The following is an 18,570-nucleotide window of genomic DNA, read 5'->3' as shown; positions in this document are numbered from 1 at the left end:
TGTACATCAGTGCAGTCCAACAGCATGAGGCGTCTAATAGGCCGTACAATATGACTAGTTTAAAAAATTAGAAACAGCACAAAAGAGTATTTCATGGTAAATTTCAGCTGATTTTAAGCCATTTTCCCCATCTTTGCAAGTGCAAGGCATTACAAAAGATCTCAGATGTTTCCCGCTCCCTGCAGTGGTGTATCTATTCCCTGAAAATCCTATTGTCCCTGAACTCAATCCATAATGCTCAATTGGTGGAATAATGTCCTGCCATGTTGCCCTGTGTATAATCAAAGTAATTTTATTGTAATGGATATTGCTTGGATCGGGGTTATACTTATGTGAGGCACCTACTGGACAAGGCCTGTGCCGTCATTGGAGAGAGTGTCACAGATGCCTCCTATTTGCGCTGGTCAAGTGACACTCCCTTACAGGTTCCCTTTTCCACTCAACTTCCACATCAGCACAAGCCACCCTGAAATGAGGAAGAAGCGTCCTTGCTCATTTCAGTGGTGGGTTTGTCCAGGAGAATTTCCTGGTGGTTCATACCATATCTTCATTATAATGTGCTCCTAGGATGGTGCCACTTTGATTTTCCGCCTTAGTCACTCAAAATGCCTTACTTGAACAAAATGCTCATTCATAATTTTAGCGATGATAGCCCCGTGGCGCAGCGTGGTAAGCTGCTGAGCTGCAGTCAAAACTGTGCTCACGACCTGTCTGATCTCGACAGAAGTCGGTTTCAGATAGCCGACCAAGGCCTTCCATCCTTCCGAGGTTGGCAAAATGAGTACCCAGCTTGCTGAGGATAAAGTGTAGACATTGCGATGTGATGTCACTCCATAGGTCAGTAATGACCCTGTGCTTGCACAGGGGACTACCTTTAGCTTGTAATAACCTAAGGTGACCAGATGGTCACCTTTGTGAACCAAGATGGGGGGGTAGGCGGCCGCGTGCGCGCGTACATGCGCACGCAGCCTCAGGAGCGCACTGCCTTCTGTCACAGGGCGGCAAACGGCAAGCCCCAGAAGGCCGTGCCCCTGCAGCCGCGCGCGCAGGAGGCTGCCGCACTGCCTTGCGCCCCAGAAGGCAGTGTGCCAGCCTCCCAAAAATCAGGACAATTTGAAGAACAATTTGAAGGACGCGGGACAAATTGTTTAAAGGCGGGACTGTCCTGCCAAAAGCGGGACGTCTGGTCAGCCTAAATAGCCTTCTGCAGTCTTTTGTGAGAGTGAGCCCCATTGAACACAGCCTTGCTTCCTGAGTAAACTACAAAGGGGTGCATAGAATGTCATGGAAGAGTGCCGTATAACGGGGCTGGTTCTCCAATCAAGCCACCCAAGCGATTACCTGAGGCAATGCCGCGAGAAAGGCCTGCTACACCTCAGGGGTGGGTATACTTGTTGTCATTAGTGGCACCGGGAGGGGCTTGGCTTAGTGTCACCTCCCTCATTGGTTTTGGCCAGGTCCAAGCCAAACCAGGATGGCTTGGACTTGACTGATGGCGGTTCAGGCCCCGGCAGTGGTGGACGTCCCTCGTTTGGCTCCACAAAATACCTTGAACTGTTGGACATTATAACCCAGGTTCACGTCCCAAAATCCAAGATATCTCTGGGGAAAATGGTGTTTTTAAGCTGCCCAATCCGGCTGTCTTTTAACCAGCATCCAGCTGTCTTGCTGAGTGTTACAGAGGCTGAGGCAAACAGACCACCTCACTGTGGCCACATCACAACGGTTTGCAAAAAAAACCGCTCCCTGAGCCGAAGCCACAAAACACAGCTCAAAATAACGCCAGACCGTGATCACGTTACAGAAGGGCATGCCGCTTTTAAAATGAGAGGCAGACTTCCTCGAGGGGGTTGATTGGAAGCATAAGCAGAGACAGAACAGAAAGGAGGAAAGGGGAGGAGGGGATGAAAGGGAAAATTGCTTTTAGAGGCTGTTGTGTTACTGACTCCTAAGAACTCTCCCCCCCAAAGTCTCTCTGATTAAAGTAGCAGCCAGATCTTATGAAAGCTGATAAACTGGGTGCGATACATGCAGACAGCTCCTGTTGCTTGTTCTATGTATCTAGGTCAGTGGTGGCGAACCTATGGCATGGGTTCCAGAGGTGGCACTCAGAGCCCTTTCTGTGGGCACACGCTAACAGAGTGCCCCCCCCCCCCATCCAGACTGGCCTGGGCTGCTGGACTTGATTATTAGCATTAAACCTAAGACCTAGTTTTGGGGAAGCAGTGTAGGTAACCCTGTTAAGCACTGTTCAACCCCACTGATTTTCATGCGAAGAACGAAAGTGCGATCCTTTACCTGGGAGTGAGCTCGGTTGCTGGCAATGGGGCTTGCTTCTGAGTAAACCCTCCTAGGGTCATGATTCACCTGTTGGAAGAGTTGCACGGTTGCTTCAAAGCAAAGCCACCAATGCCACCAAGCTTACTGCTGAGTAACGCATGCCTCAGAGCCAACCGTTTTTTCTAAACTAAAACCTCAGTGTTCAGGTTAAATTGCCATGTAGGCACTTGGTGATAAATAAGTGGGTTTTGGGTTGCAATTTGGGCACTCGGTCTCAAAAAGGTTCGCCAACACTGATCTAGGTATTTACAGCTATACTGCCTCTTAACCTGGAGGTTCCACCTAGCTAATAACGATTGGTGGACCTAGTTTCCACAAAAGAGTGTTTTAAAAGCCTCCTCAGATATGTGAGGCAAATATGGTCCGTCTTCTATGAATGCTGCGGAGACCTTTGGAATCCTTACAACAATGTTCTGCATTTCCCATCCATTGCAAAGGTTATCTGAGAAGGCCCTTAGGGTGGGCAGGAATAGTAGAAGAAATTCCATGGTGGTATTTCTAGGAGCAGATTAACATAATAGATAGGAAGCCGCATTGGATAAGATTTCTCTCGGAGGGAGGGGGGTATGGCTCAATTTCAATTTTTTTTTGTAGATCACTGTGTAAATTCCATGGTTGCAATCAATTCCAAGTTGCTAAAAAAGAGGTAGAAATACCAGATTGACAATTCACATTATACATTTATTTCATTTGTACCCCACTTTTTTCCCCTGTAGGGTACCCAAAGGAGCTGAAAACATTCTCCTTTGTCTCTGTGAGGTCGATTAGACTGAGAGCATGTCACTGACACAGGCTCTTTTCGCACAAACCTTTTAAAATGTTTTGAGGCAGGAAACAAAACATTTCCACCATGGAGTTCCGCATTGTTCCTCCCAACCTTTGGTTCCAAAAACGTTTTATTTCCAGCCTCAAAATGTTTTAAATGAATCTCCTTTTAAAAGGACTATTTAGTCTGAAATGTTTTTAAAACATTTTCACTTGCTGTGTGATTTATTTACTATGTTTCCCATGTCCGACCTCTTCCACACACGCAGAATAATGCATTTTCAAACCACTTTCACAACTGTTTGCAAATGGATTTTGCTATTCCGCACAGCTTCAAAGAGCATTGAAATCAGTTTGAAAGTGCATTATTCTGCATGTGCGGAAGAAGCCTCCATGAACTTTCTCCTTGGCCCCATTTTATAGTGTCACTGAGGTCACTCTGTTCCCCCTTGCCTGTTTATTTTCATCATTTCTGTGGGGGTTTTTATTTGGGGGGATGTAAACTCTTAGAGGCATCCATTATACAAGTTTTAGAGAATCACAGCAAGAAACACTGATGAATTGATTCAACAAATAACTTTTAAAAAGGGGGAAAACTCCTCACAACAGCCGTGAATCATTTCGAGGGGGTGAGTGCAAACAAACATCATGGTAGAGCCAGTGGGTTTAGTGGATAAGAGCAGGGGGATTCCAATCTGGAGAACCGGGTTTGATCTCCCACTCCTCCACCTGAGTGGCAGAGGCTTATCTGGTGAACCAGATGTGTTGCCACACTCCTACATTCCTGCTGGATGACCTTGAGCTGGTCACAGTTTTCTCAGAACTCTCTCAGCTCCATCGACCTCACAAGGTTTCTGTTGTGGGGAGAGGAAGGGAAAGGAGCTTGTAGGCCACCTTGAGTCACCTTACAGGAGACAAAGGTTGGATATAAATCCAAACTCTTCTCTTCTTCTTCTCTAAAGAGGGGGATGTCAGAGTGGGGGTACAAACCTGAATCTCCTAGATCTAGTCCATTACTCTAACCCAGTGTTTCCCAACCATTTCGAGGTCAGGGTACCCTTGACCTCACTCTTCATATCTCACGGTACCCCTGCCGTCACCCTCCACCTTCCACTCCCATTGCCCCTGCTTGCCACACCCCCACCTTCCCCTCCCAGGGTGAAGGGAAGCACTGGGGGGGGGGGTGGCTGCTGACCTTGTGGCAGGCCCTGCCCCATGGGCCAGCTCCATGTCCTTGCTGGCGCCGGTGGGAGACACCACAAAAATGAGGGGGGGCAGTAGTGTTGCCGCGGTACCCCTGGGACATGCTCACGGCACACCAGGGTGTCACGGAACCCTGGTTGAGAATGGCTGCTCTAACCATTGGACTGTTGACAGGCATAAGCTGAGAATTCAACTCCATGAACTTCACTTCCAGGCAAATGCAGACCCTGTTTGGATTGGGGCCACCCCCACCAATTTCCCGATTTCCAGTCAAGTCCCCACAAGCCTAGCAATAGTTCAGATGTCCGTAGACTTTATACAGTGTGAATCGCTTCTGAGAGGTAATACAAGGCCTGAGTATCTGGAGAGCCCTTCATCTCTCAAACTAGAGAGCCCTGTCTGCACACTGTATGTTGTATAACTGCTGCCGTGGAGCTAATAAAATGGTATGTGCTTACAGGAAATGGAATTTTTTGGATCAGTGGAAATTAGAAGGCTTTTTCCAACCCTGAACGGTAACATAATGCTGGGAAGATGGGGCCACAAGGTTTTGTGTTTTGTTTTTATGGAGAATGAGCTCAGAGGTTCGTCCTGTGATTTCAGGGGGAAAAACACCTTATTTTTTTTGTTTGGTACAAGAATATGGCTTATGTATGTTGCTGACCTGTGCCAAAATCTGTCTTCTGTGTCCCATAACCTAATACATCATTATAATAAACCATGTATCAATGGGTAAATGCATGCATCTGGTGGCGGCGAGACTCCAGATGTTATGGTCTTATACTCAGGATCAGCCCCTGCCAGCATGCCATGCTGACAGGGGCTGATGGGAATTGTAGTCCATAACATCTGGAGTGCCAAAGGTTCGCCACCACAGATCTAGGGTCTTTCCAAAGAGTACATACTCCGTTTTATCTTCGAAATCCTGTTCTAGATGAGATTGGATTTATCCTTTTTCCTCTTGGGAGTGATTCCGTCTGATTATATTCCTGTGGAATCTACTGTCTAATGTTTTATCCTACTCCAGCAATCTAATCACTGCATCGCTTTTTCTCTCCATGTGGGTAATTTCCTCACAGGAAGGAAAAAGTGTCAATCATGACTACACTGTGATTGGACCCCTGACCAGTTACCCAGTTTGGATAGCTACCACGAGGTAGCTAATTTGTGGTCTGAAAGCTGCCCCCAGTTACTGGCAAACCGGCGGCGTAGAGCTAGGCTTTGTGATTTCCTTGTGTTTCATCCCAACAGGAGGAATGGACAGGGCTGGACGGCCTTTGCTGACTGTGGTGCCTCAGTTTGTTCGTGATGGACTGCCCCCAGGGCAAGAAGTTTTGGTCAACACCCTGAGATACCTTCACTCACTTCTCAGGTGAAAAAAAACATGCCTCCCAGAGAAGAAATCCTAGGATGATTCACAGGAAATGCACATGACAACTTGTCTAGATCACCTGGTGCTTTACAAATGCAAAGGAGTTTTAAACGGGGTTGATTAAGAACATAAGAACAAGCCTCTGGATCAGACCAGAGTCCATCTTGTCCAGCTCTCTGCTACTCGCAGTGGCCCACCAGATGCCTTTGGGAGCTCACATGCAGAGTGTGAAAGCAATGGCCTTCTGCTGCTGCTGCTGCTGCTCCCGAGCACCTGGTCTGCTAAGGCATTTGCAATCTCATAGCCATAGATTGACTTCTCCATAAATCTGTCCAAGCCCTTTTTAAAGCTATCCAGGTTAGTGGCTATCACCACCTCCTGCAGCAGCATATTCCAAACACCAATCACGCATTGCGTGAAGAAATGTTTCCTTTTATTAGACCTAATTCTTCCAGCATTTTCAATGTATGCCCCCTGGTCAATGTATGCCCCCTGGTGATTGTTGGGACTCCCTTAGGAAATGAAACACCATAAAATAGTTTGGTGCAAGGGGCGGAGCACTTGCTGCAAATTGTCCTCCGCAACCTCACAAAACCACCATCCCCAGGAAACCGCTGGGAGAAAACAGAACAGTCTAATGCAGTGGTGGTGAACCTATGGCACAGGTGCCAGAGGTGGCACTCAGAGCCCTCTCTGTGGGCAAGCACAAACAGAGTCGCCCTCCCCCAATCTAGGCTGGCTTGGGCTCGATTATTAGCATTAAACCTAAGACCTAGTTTTGGGGAAGCAGTGTAGGTAACCGTGTTAAGCGCTGTTAAACCCCACTGATTTTCATGTGAAGAACTAAAGCGTGATCCTTTACCAGGGAGTAAGCTCGGTTGCTGGCAATGGGGCTTGCTTCTGAGTAAACCCTCCTAGGGTCGTGATTCACCCGTTTGAAGAGTTGCACGGTTGCTTCAAAACAAAGCCACCGACTACCACCAAGCTTACTCCCGAGTAACGCGCACCTTGGAGCCAACCGGTTTTTTCTAAACTAAAACCTCAGCATTCAGGTTAAATTGCCGTGTTGGCACTTTGCGATAAATTAGTGGGTTTTGGGTTGCGATTTGGGCACTTGATCTCGAAAAGGTTCGCCATCATTGGTCTAACGGGTTTTAAATCAGTTTACATTTGCAGTATTTTTGCTCTTGACAGTCAGCTGAGAAGGAAAGTCTGGTCTAGCCATGCAGCGCAGTGAGCTCATAGTCAGGTTGGGTGGTCGAACTCAAAGTGCCTGGAGTTCTGGGTTGACAACTCATTTCTAGAGATCAGCTCCCATGGAGGAAACAGAAGCTTCCAAGATTGGATTCTGACACCATATCTCTGCTGAGTTCTCTCCCTTGCCTCAAACTCTATCCTCATAAGGCACCACCTTCAAATCTATAAGAATTTTCCCAGCCAGAGTGGGCAATTCCACAGTAAAGTGGCAGAGTGCAGAGAATGTAGAATTAGCTGTGCCGTTTTACACTCGGTTGGGGTATTTTTCCCGCTCCCCCATCCTTAATCTGCAATAGGAGCAGCAGTTCCGTAGGAGGTTAAGAGCTCATGTGTCTAATCTGGAGGTACCGGGTTTGATTCCCAGCTCTGCCGCCTGTACACTCCACTCATGCCAGCTGGGTGACCTTGGGCTAGTCACAGCTTCTCGGAGCTCTCTCAGCCCCACCCACCTCACAGGGTGTTTGTTGTAAGGGGGGAAGGGCAAGGAGATTGTAAGCCCCCTTGAGTCTCCTACAGGAGAGAAAGGGGGGATATAAATCCAAACTACTCCTCCTCTTCCTCTCCTTCTCCTTCTTCTTCTCCTCCTCCTCCTCCTCCTCCTCCTCCTCCTCCTCCTCCTCCTCCTCCTTCTTCTTCTTCATCATCTCTGTTAGCATAAACTTATTGCATGTATATGAACTGTTCAGTTTAGGAACTATCCACCCCGTGTTAATTATTTCTTTAAAAGGAGTTTTTACATGAGGGAACAACAAGGTAAGTCCTTCAAGGTATGTTCTTCTGTGCCCGATTTGCTAAACATACATCAGAACCCCAAAAGGAAGGAACATACCCATGTGCAGATGGAAGGGGGAATCTCAGTTCTGCACAACCTTCCTGCCTGTAAAATGGATGTAATCAAGGGCTGATTCCGCATGGGCCAAAAACAGCAGTGTGAAAACGGTGTGAAAATGGTGTAAAAGGGTTTATACTGTTTTCACACCATTTTCACACTGCTGTTTTTGGCCCATGCTGAATCAGCCAAGGCTTGTGGCGGAGTGATAATCAGGGTTATGTAAAGAATCAGTGCTTGATAATAGTTGTTAGCAGGGCTTACAAGTGAAATGTCCTGGCCAGCTGCCATATGTGCAAATCCCTGCTGAGCGAGCCTGACCTTGTGAGGTGAACTGTGGCCTCATTCTTCCTTTCTTTGCAAATATTCCAGAAAAGAACAGAAGGCCGTAGGGGTGACGGTGCTGTTGGACCTGAGCCAAGTGGATGACTGGGCCCTCCAGGCTCCTGTGCTGTTACCAGCTTTGAGGATGTTTCAGGTATGGAGCACTTTTTCCATGCACCCCCGCCATTCCTCACCCTCATTCCTCTTTGGGTCATGTTGATCTGCTTCAGTGGCATAGTGGTTAAGAGCAGGTGCACTCTAATCTGGAGAACTGGGTTTGATTCCCTGCTCTGCTGCTTGAGCTGTGGAGGCTTATCTGGTGAGCCAGATTAGCCTGTGCACTGAAGCACATGCCAGCTGGGTGACGTTGGGTTAGTCACAGTTCTTCTGAGCTCTCTCAGCCCCACTACCTCACAGGGTGTTTGTTGTGGGGGCGGGGGAGGGAAAGGAGATTGGCAGCCCTTTTGAGTCTCCTTACAGGAGAGAAAGGGAGGATATAAATCCAACTCTTCTTCTTCTTTTGTTTATTAAGATTTTTTAAAAAACACTTATATAAATTATTATTGAGATAAAGTAACATCTCTTTTTTAAAAAGAAAAGAAGAAGAAGAAGAGTTTGGATTTATATCCCCCCTTTCTCTCCTGCAGGAGACTCAAAGGGGCTTACAATCTCCTTGCCCTTCCCCCCTCACAACAAACACCCTGTGAGGTAGGTGGGGCTGAGAGAGCTCCAAACAGCTGTGACTAGCCCAAGGTCACCCAGCTGGCGTGTGTGGGAGTGTACAGGCTAATCTGAATTCCCCAGATAAGCCTCCACAGCTCAGGCGGCAGAGCAGGGAATCAAACCCGGTCCCTCCTGATTAGATACACGAGCTCTTAACCTCCTACGCCACTGCGCAAACATAGCATCATGTTGCCTAGAGTCTCATAGAGTAATGAACGAATGAATATTTATTGACAGTCATTGACCAGATAGATATCAAAGGGATTTACATTCATAAATATTAATTTTAAACATACTTTAAATTTAAAATTAGGATTAAAAACCTTATCCGTCAGATATACTAAATGAAATTCATGCTCAGTCATCTGAGCGTAGTCCTAATTATACATACAGACCAATTTAACAATCTGCATTTTTGCAGATTAAAAACCATATTCACTGGTGTGAACTTTTAAAGTAGAATTAGTTGAAAACGATGCCAATCAGAGAGAACCGTATTACAGTAGGAAGGGCAAAACGATGCCTTTACTTGCTGGGAAGCTCCCTCAGATCTGGCTTCGAGCGACTTACTCATCTGCCTGCATGAAAACCCAGCCATTTTCTTTTAGGAGGGTTCCCCACCACCGGTGAGTCGGCTGCTAGTGATCTTACCCCCTGATGACCGTTTTGTACCCCATGAAGAGGAGCTGGCCTTGGAACCTGCTGTGGTAAGTTTTCAGTGGGGCAGCCTGACAGGCCAATTGTTCGGAGAGCTGTATGTGTCAGAAAGGATGGCAGAATGTGGAGATAGAGGCCCCTTCCGCACCTGCAGAATAATGCACTTTCAATCCACTTTCAATGCACTTCACAGCTGGATTTTACTGTGCAGAATGGCAAAGTCCACTTGCAAACAACCGTGAAAGTGAATTGAAAGTGCATTAATCTGCATGTGCGGAAGTGGCCAGAGTCCTGCAGAGAGATGAACAGGTTTTAAAAAGCGTATGCCATCATGACCTGAACCCTGCTTTCTGAGCAAACTGTTGTGATTTTCCTCCAGAGGCGTAGCTACAAGGGGGATGGGGTGCATGTGTTGGGGGAGGGGGAGCAAAAAATTCAGGTTTTTTGTATTTTTTAGTGTTTTCAGTTTTTGGCCTGCAGGGGGCACAGTTTTTAGACTAGCAGTGCCAAAATTTCAGGGAGTTTTCGGGGGACTCTCCTGATGATCCTGCCCAAATTAGGTGAGGTTTGGTTCAGGGGGTCCAAAGTTATGGACTCCCAAAGGCGGTGCCCCATCCCCCATTATTTCCAATGGGAGCTAATAGGAGATGGGGACTACACTTTTGAGAGTCCATAACTTTGGACCCCCTGAATCAAACTTCACCAAACCTGGCTGGTATCATCAGGATAGTCCCCTAAAGATACCCTGAAATTTTGATGCTGCTAGCCTAAAAACTGTGCCCCCTTCAGGCCTAAAACTGAAATAACAGTTAAAAATACAAAAAACACACGAACATGGGAGGGGGGGAAGCAAAACTCATATTTTGCACCGGGCTCCATTTTCCCTAGCTATGCCTCTGTATTCCTCACTTTTTTAGATATTGAGAGCCTCAATATTGAGAGCCAACCGAATTATACAAATAGTATTCGATAAGGGCACAAGTTGATCAACAAAAAATTATTATTTGTAATGAGAATTTCTAAAATACCTTAATTCTTAAAAAGAAAGTGGATAATAAAAAGCCCTGGTGTACAATCACTAGTCTTATTTTCCAAGTATTTTCTTGGAATACTTTATGAAACCTACTGAGTTCTGTCCACCAGTGCAATTAACACGATACTATCACCTCCGCGAACTAATAATCCTCCCTCTGTATGTAACATTTCCAGTATGTACATTTCATTTCGTTGCTTCTTTTACATTTAAAAATAATGTAAGTACGTTTTCCATTAATCTTGAAATTCCTGTTAGGGTCTTTTATTGACCAAGCTCGTTATAGTTTTTCCATTGCTGCATATTCGCTTGATTTATTTTCCCAGTTCCATAAACTAGGACCGTGGTGGCGAACCTTTGGCACTCCAGATGTTGTGGACTACAATTCCCATCAATCCCTGCTGATGGGAATTGTAGTCCATAACATCTGGAGTGCCAAAGGTTCGCCACCATTGTCTAGGATGTTCGTTCATCTTCAATTCTGTTGCCAGCGCCCCTCTGGCTGCAGTCTTCAAATGTCGATGGTTGGACAGTATTGAAGGCATTGAGTTATGGGAACATTTTGGGTCTGAATCAATCTCTTTCATCTGCAGGAGGTGGTGGTTCTTTCTCTTCCTGAGCTGCCCCATTACGCGGCCCAGGACCAGCTGATTCCTGCATTGGGTGGGACCCTGCACTATTCGCCACACAAATGGGTGGGAGTGCACCAGGTAAGAGAGACTCAGGATGATGTGGGCCTTGTGTTGCCCTCATGGAGCCTCCCTCCAACCTGGGACAGGAATTCTGCCTTTCGCTTCATACTCAGGGCCAAACTAGACAATAGGGATGTTCCTTGGGAATGGCTGCCATTTTTGAGTAGTGGGTTCCTAGTTGGGAACTCCTTTAAATGGTGCTGCAGTGGCCCAATTCGAGTTGAAACCACCCTGCCGAGGAGAAGGAGGGGCTCCTGCCTTCCCTCCCTACTGATTTTTGACCCCAAATGGTACTGGAGAGGAGTGTGAACACAAATAATGCCCCTCGGCACAGTTTCAGGTCAGAAGAATGGTAGTGGGAGGCCGGAACCCACTCTTCACCTGTGCTGGAGTAATCCTGACCAAAACCAGCCCTTTATGGTACATTTTGAAGGAATTATCAGGTGGGAATTCGCTACTAAAATGGTGGGCCCGCTTGCAGAGACCCATATCATCTACCTTAGCCCTTCATATGCTCACCCAGTACCGCTGTTGCCTGCCATCATGCAGGTTTTTATGGTATATATTTTAATTATATATTTATTGATGTTCACCCCTCAGAGCCTGTATGACCAGGGACAGCGGTTAGAAACAAATAAATAAATAACTCCCAGGTTTTCCCTGAATCCTAAGAGAACCTTCTCTTCACCCAACCTCATCCAGACCTTGAGTTATCCTTGCACCTTGCATAAGCCCTGTGTTCTCAGCCACAAGTACCGTTTTGATCAGAAATCCTAGAGCAGGGGAGTTGTTGTAGGTGACTTTCATGTATATGCCCGTTCCGCCATTTTGTGATGCTGATTTTCTCCTCACAGGCTCTTGAGCAACTGCGGGCCCTCTGCTGTAGCGTCTTAAAAGCTGTGTGTGAAGCCAACGCTCGCCTGCAGGCAGTGGGAACAGCAGCGAGTCAGCAGGTAGCCCCACTCCAGAGACCACCAGCATGCGCAGTTTAGCTCTGTGAATGGAAGCAGCATCCTCAGCCCCTCCCGGAACCTCTAGAGCACAGGCTGTGGTAATGTGTCTCTCCAAGGCAGGATTACATACAGTTCCCATAATCCCCTGCCAGCATGATGCTGGCAGGGGATTATGGGAACTGTAGTCCGTAACATCTGGAGGGCCGCGAATTTGACACCTATGCTCTAGAGCTTCCTAACAGCATTACCTTCAGCTCCATTCTTGTAATTGATTCATGCCCTGTTATGAGGATTCGTTTGTTAATGATAATGAGCAGCTGATGCTCAAAATAAGTGGAAGCTCTTCCTGACTCGCATGTAGTAACTGTTCGAACATCAACATTGTCGCATTGTCGACCAAGCATGCACACTGCCTCAGTTCTATGTGCTGCATTTAATTTATGATAATCCTAAAAAATAGTCACAGGGCACACAGCAGCTGCATCAAAGAGAGTGAGACCTTTGTGTAGTGTGCATATTTCAAAGATACTGTCACAGTTAAGAGGCTGAAAAACAGAGGCCTGCTTCTCACTGGGGTAGACACCAAACCTGGCTCTGGGCCGCGTTTCTTCAGACTGCACGTGGGGGATGATGTGATCCGGTGTTCCTCAAAACAAAGCAACACCCCACACGAAGGACACGAACATGTTAGCGAGGAACTAGGTTGGATCTCTTCTTCCTGACACCTAGTTGTTATTCTGCAAGGAAATTTTTTTGGGGGGGTGGGGGGTGGGGGGAGTTAACAACATGGAGCTGATAAAGAAGCCTGGCTGTCCCAAACAACAGACAGGAATCCAGCAAGCTTGTAATACAGGGCATCAGCATCCAGCTGCTATCTGAAGGGCGACAGACCACACAAACAGTTGCCACCTTGGTGCAAAATAAGCCTAAACATCTTAGGGATCAGGGCACCCAAGCTAGATTTCCAGTGATTGGGAAATTGGGTTTCACTATTCTGCGTAGCCCTCTGCCCTTCCCCCATGACTGATAGAAACCAAGGACACACAGGCCCGATGAGTTTGCTCTGCTGCCTTGCATTGTTGTGACTATTTTGTCCAGTGTTAATTGCATCTACCAGGGTGGATGCTGATACCCTGTATTACAATGTTGCTGGGCTCCTGCCAGCTCCACTGCTGCCACCTTCACTCTGCCGCATTCACCAGCCTCTCCTCCCCGCAGGAGCCGTCGGCACAAATCGCCTCGCACCAAGAGATGATGCAGAAACTGCTGTCTGAGCCCCAGCTCCTGGAGCTCCAGCGTCACGGTGGGGCCTTGCTCGCACAGCTGCCCACACTAGGGCCACACAGGTAAGGAGCCAGAGACAAGCAGCAGCTCATGCCATTTCTATTCATGCCCTTTCATGTTTAGCCAGTGGGATGTAGTTGTTCAGAGCAGTCGGACTCTAATCTAGAGAACTGGGTTTGATTCCCCACTCCTCCACATGAGCTGTGGACTCTTATTTGGTGAACCAAATTTGTTTCCGCACTGCTACATTCCTGCTGGGTGACCTTGGGTTAGTCACAGCTCTCTCAGCCCTACCTACCTCACAAGGTGACTGTTGTCAGGAGAAGAAAGGAGTGTGTAAGCCACTTCAAGTCTCCTTTCAGGAGAAAAAATATAAATCCAAACTCCTCCTTCTCCTTTGTTTATTTCTGGAGGAACCGGGTTTGATTCCCAGCTCTGCCGCCTGAGCTGTGGAGGCTTATCTGGGGAATTCAGATTAGCCTGTACACTCCCACACACGCCAGCTGGGTGACCTTGGGTTAGTCACAGCTCCTCAGAGCTCTCTCAGCCCCACCTACCTCACAGGGTGTTTGTTGTGAGGGGGGAAGGGCAAGGAGATTGTAAGCCCCTTTGAGTCTCCTGCAGAAGAGAAAGTGGGGATATAAATCCAAACTACTACTCTTCTTCTTCTTCTTCTTCTCCTCCTCCTCCTCCTCCTCCTCCTCTCCAATAAGGATCCGAAGTGGCTTCCACCATTCTCCTCTCCTCCATTTCAACCTTATAACAACCCTGTGAGGATGGAAGGTTTGCCTATCCTAAGGGCACCTAGTGAGGTTCTGAGGCAGAGTGGGGATTCAAACCTGGATCTTCCAGTTCCTAGTCCAAAACTCTAACCACTAAACTAAACTGGCAGCCTGTGTTCTAAGGCACGCTTCCTCCAGAATGGCTGTGCTTCAACACAGTGATGTTGAACAATTACACTGCCAGTTGACACCTAGGCCATTTCAGTGTTCTTCTGTTATGCCTCCTGGGCTTTAAATGAACCCTGTAGAGTGAAATGCTTGAGGCAATTCTAATTACTGTGTGCATAAAGGTTCATGAGGGCTGCTTGTGCACTCCGGGGCAAGTCCTACTAGAAGTTGGGCAACTACCTCGGGAAGACAGATTTCCAGGTGCACCTCTTCTTCCGTGTTGTAGGAAGTGAGAGTAGCTGCTTGCATTGCAGCTGTGGAAGAAATACACAGAGGCAACATGGCAGTTTATTGCCGGGGCAGCATGCCTTTATTCTTTGGGGTCAAATCTCCATTGGCCATCCAGAATATAGTCCTATTCCACACAAGTTGTTTCCAGTTTTTCTTGCTGCCCAATGCTACTTTTTAAAAACAATTCCACATGTTTTTTTTTCCCTCCACTTGGTTTTGGAAATGTTTTCCATTCATTTTTCTTCCATTGTTTTTCTGTGCAATTTTACTGCGATGTTTTAGTCAATCCATTTCTGAGCTGGCTTCCTTTGAGCATGCGATCATGTTGAAACTCCCAGCTTCCCCTTCGGCCATGTTCTCCTCCCCCCTCATCCTCTGTTTTCGAAAGGAATTTTTAAAAATCACTTTGTCAGATCATATTAACAATGTGACACTAGACCTGGAACATTAGACCTGGAACATTAGAAACTGTGTCTGCAGTTAGGAATGAGTGAAATTGATAAGTTGCTTTTGCAGGAGGAAATTGATAATGAACTGGCTTCGTCAATTTCAAATAAACTAGCTATGTCAACAATCAGGCAGAGGTACAAAAAAGGAGGGTTGATTGGATGAGCCTTGTCAATTTCACATAGAACTTGCAGTGTTGACATTCAGGTAGAGATACAAACTGGCATGGTTGATTGAATAAGCTTTGTCAATTTCATATTGAACTACTAAAATAAGGTTAGGACAGAGTGATTTTAAAGCGGAAGGCGATTGAAAAGTGTACTAGGAGTAACTGATGAATGTAATTGGAGACTGCTGCAGCAACAATCACACACAGACTAAACGTTGTATATGGTTACATGTTGCAAATCCCTGAAGGACTTTTTTGTTAATATAAGCAATCTTGGAAAGCTTCTTTCTTTCTTTCTTTCTTTCTTTCTTTCTTTCTTTCTTTCTTTCTTTCTTTCTTTCTTTCTTTCTTTCTTTCTTTCTTTCTTTCTTTCTTTCTTTCTTTCTTTCTTTCTTTCTTTCTTTCTTTCTTTCTTTCTTTCTTTCTTTCTTTCTTTCTTTCTTTCTTTCTTTCTTTCTCCAAATGGCCCCCACAATTGCATAGTCCAAAAGGGCTGGAGGAGAAGTCATTGCCAAACGTTCTGTTCCTGACCTGATCCTCCACTGGCATTACTCTGGCCCTTCAAACGCCTCCTTCTTCTCATGTCAGGATGCTATCCTGTGCGGCAAAGAGAAGCCAGAATGACCTGCTCTTTCCCTCTGCAGTACAGAGACTGCCGCTATCACAAAGCTATACCAAGAGGTAGATGAGGCTCTTCACAGTCTAGTCCAGCTCAGCAACCAGCGCCTGGAGGCATTGCAGCAAGAACGGGAAAAATCGCAGGTAATTTCTGAAGCACCTTGTTGTGCTCCTGTGGGGAAGTTGGGGTCTTGAGGAACCGGGTCAGAACTTAATACCAGTGGGTAGCCTGTGTTTGCTTTCTATAAAACCGAGTCAGTGAAGAATCGGTCTCCTCCCAACCTTTGAATGTTGTCTTTCCACTCCCTGTAATGGGACTGAACGCTGAAAATAAACTCAGAGAAACTGGGTGTTGTCAGAAAAATCTGTTCACTTGGTCTGTCGAAAATCAGTGGGGTAAAGTCAAATCTGAAGAACGGTGTCTGGTTCCCCACTCCTCCACATGAAGTCTGCTGGGTGACCTTGGGCCCGTCACAGTTCTCTCGGAACTCTCTCACCCCATGCAGAGGCAGGCAACAGCAAGCCACTCCTCAATGTCTCTTGCCTTGAAAACCCTACGGGGTCACCATAAATCACCTGTGACTTGATGGCACTTCATACCGCCACAGGTCTATAGTAAGTATGGATGTCTGTCCTGTTGGGACTGTTGAAAAGGATGACTGGGTTTTCACTGGCGTGCAAGAGCCAAATTTCCTTATGCTGTGTGTGTGTGAGGAGTCTGTGGGTGCCATGATTCTGAGGGGGACAGAACGTAGATGCTGACAGGGTGGGGTAGATCAGTAAGAGGCTATAGCAGTGGTGGCGAACCTATGGCACGGGTGCCAGAGGTGGCACTCAGAGTTCTCTCTGTGGGCCCACGCGAACAGAGTTTGTCGTGGGGGTGTGTGTGGAAAACCCCACTGATTTTCATGGGAAGAACTAAAGCATGATCCTTTACCTGGGAGTAAGCTCAGTTGCTGGGCTTGCTTCTGAGTAAACCCTCCTAGGGTTGTGATTCATCCATTCGAAGCATTGCCCGGTTGCTTCACCAAGCTTACTCCCAAGTAACGCTCCTCGGAGCCTCTTTCTAAACTAAAACCTAAGTATCCAGGTTAAATTGCTGTGTTGGCACTTTGCAATAAATGGGTTTTGGGTTGCCATTTGGGCACTCGGTCTCAAAAAGGTTCACCATCACTGGGCTATAGCAATGATGGCGAACCTATGGCACGGGTGCCAGAGGTGGCACTCAGAGCCCTCTCTGTGGGCACACGTAATCTCTCTCTCTCTCTCTCTCTCTCTCTCTCTCTCTCTCTCACACACACACACACACACACACACACACACACAGAGGCTGGTCTGGGCACGATCCTTTACCTGGGAGTAAGCTTGGTTGCTGGCAATGGGGCTTACTTCTGAGTAAACCCTCCTAGGGTCCTGATTCACCCTTTCAAAGCGTTGCACGGTTGCTTCATCAAGCTTACTCCTGAGTAACGCACGCCTCGGAGCCAACCGTTTTTTCTAAACTAAAACCTCAGTACTCAGGTTAAATTGCCGTGTGCCGTGTTGGCACTTTGCGATAAATAAGTGGGTTTTGGGTTGCAGTTTGGGCACTCGGTCTCGAAAAGGTTCTCCATCACTGGGCTATAGGGACAGATACCTTGATATCTATGTATGTGGATAGCACCATAGGGGAAACTGTTTCTGTGGCATTTTTTAAATTTATTGTCTTCCTTTGTACCCTACTTTTCTCCATGAAGGGAACATACGGTAGCTTACTATATTCTCCCCTTTGCCATTTTTATCCTCCCAGCAACCCTGTGACTGGCCCAAGGTAACCCAGCAAGCTTCCATGTCTGAATGGGGAATTGAACTTGGATCTCTCAGATCCTAGTCTGACATTATAACAACTACATCAGAATGGCTCTTCTTCACAGTTATCCCTTCCGCATCGCAGGGGTTAGGGGTGTGGTGGTCCCCGCCATCTAGAAACTTGTGTTAAAAAATTTGGCCTTTCTTTCGTACCACAGAAATCTTAATGTTTTCTTTTATTTTAATGTTAAAAGAAGAAATTGTGTATATTTATGGTATCAAAAGATAAAATGTGTTGATATTATACAATCTTATATCTCTGATTTATGCATTCCTGAGTTCCTGAGGAGGTTAAGAGCAGGTGCATTCTAATCTGGAGGAACCGGGTTTGATTCCCCGCTCTGCCGCTGAGCTGTGGAGGCTTATCTGGGGAATTCAGATTAGCCTGTGCACTCCCACACCTTGGGCTAGTCACAGCTTCTCGGAGCTCTCTCAGCCCCACCTACCTCACAGGGTGTTTGTTGTGAGGGGGGAAGGGCAAGGAGATTGTAAGCCCCTTTGAGTCTCCTACAGGAGAGAAAGTAGGGATATAAATCCAATTCTTCAAACTCTTCTTCTGCAGCTTCCACAAAACTCCCCCCCAAAATCCCATTTAATTTCCTACGCTGACTCGTGATATTTCAAAACCACGATGTAGCAAGTCACTACGTGGAAGGGATAACTGTAATTTCTGCTTATTGTGCAACTGCTAAAGACTCTGTGGGTAGGGGATGGAGGAGTAACAACCTGATTAAAAAGTCATGGTAAAATAGGAATGATAGCCATAAGAAACAGTGCAGTCCCCTAGTGGAAGTTTTCAGGGATTGTCCAGGGTTCCCTGTATCCAGTGGTGGGATCTAACAGGTTCCCATGGTGGTGGGATTCAAACTGTGGCG

At 46.8% G+C, this 18,570-nt stretch overlaps 1 protein-coding gene across 5 annotated transcripts in view; it reads left to right on the top strand.

The window, feature by feature from the left end:
* Positions 1-18,570, top strand: part of LOC125444923 (rho guanine nucleotide exchange factor 40-like) — a 47,498-nt gene that overhangs the window by 13,095 nt on the left and 15,833 nt on the right. For all 5 annotated transcript variants that reach the window (XM_048517693.1, XM_048517692.1, XM_048517691.1 and 2 more), the window contains exons 4-10: positions 5,560-5,680; positions 8,139-8,244; positions 9,422-9,520; positions 11,097-11,213; positions 12,050-12,148; positions 13,367-13,494; positions 15,874-15,991. In XM_048517693.1, the coding sequence (XP_048373650.1) occupies positions 5,560-5,680; positions 8,139-8,244; positions 9,422-9,520; positions 11,097-11,213; positions 12,050-12,148; positions 13,367-13,494; positions 15,874-15,991 (788 nt within the window). The remainder of the gene's footprint in view (positions 1-5,559; positions 5,681-8,138; positions 8,245-9,421; positions 9,521-11,096; positions 11,214-12,049; positions 12,149-13,366; positions 13,495-15,873; positions 15,992-18,570) is intronic.

Source organism: Sphaerodactylus townsendi, linkage group LG15 (genome assembly GCF_021028975.2).
Source record: "Sphaerodactylus townsendi isolate TG3544 linkage group LG15, MPM_Stown_v2.3, whole genome shotgun sequence".
In the NCBI taxonomy this organism is placed as follows: domain Eukaryota; kingdom Metazoa; phylum Chordata; class Lepidosauria; order Squamata; family Sphaerodactylidae; genus Sphaerodactylus; species Sphaerodactylus townsendi.
Note: the sequence above shows the minus strand (reverse complement) of the source record. Positions and strands in the feature narration are given on the sequence as shown.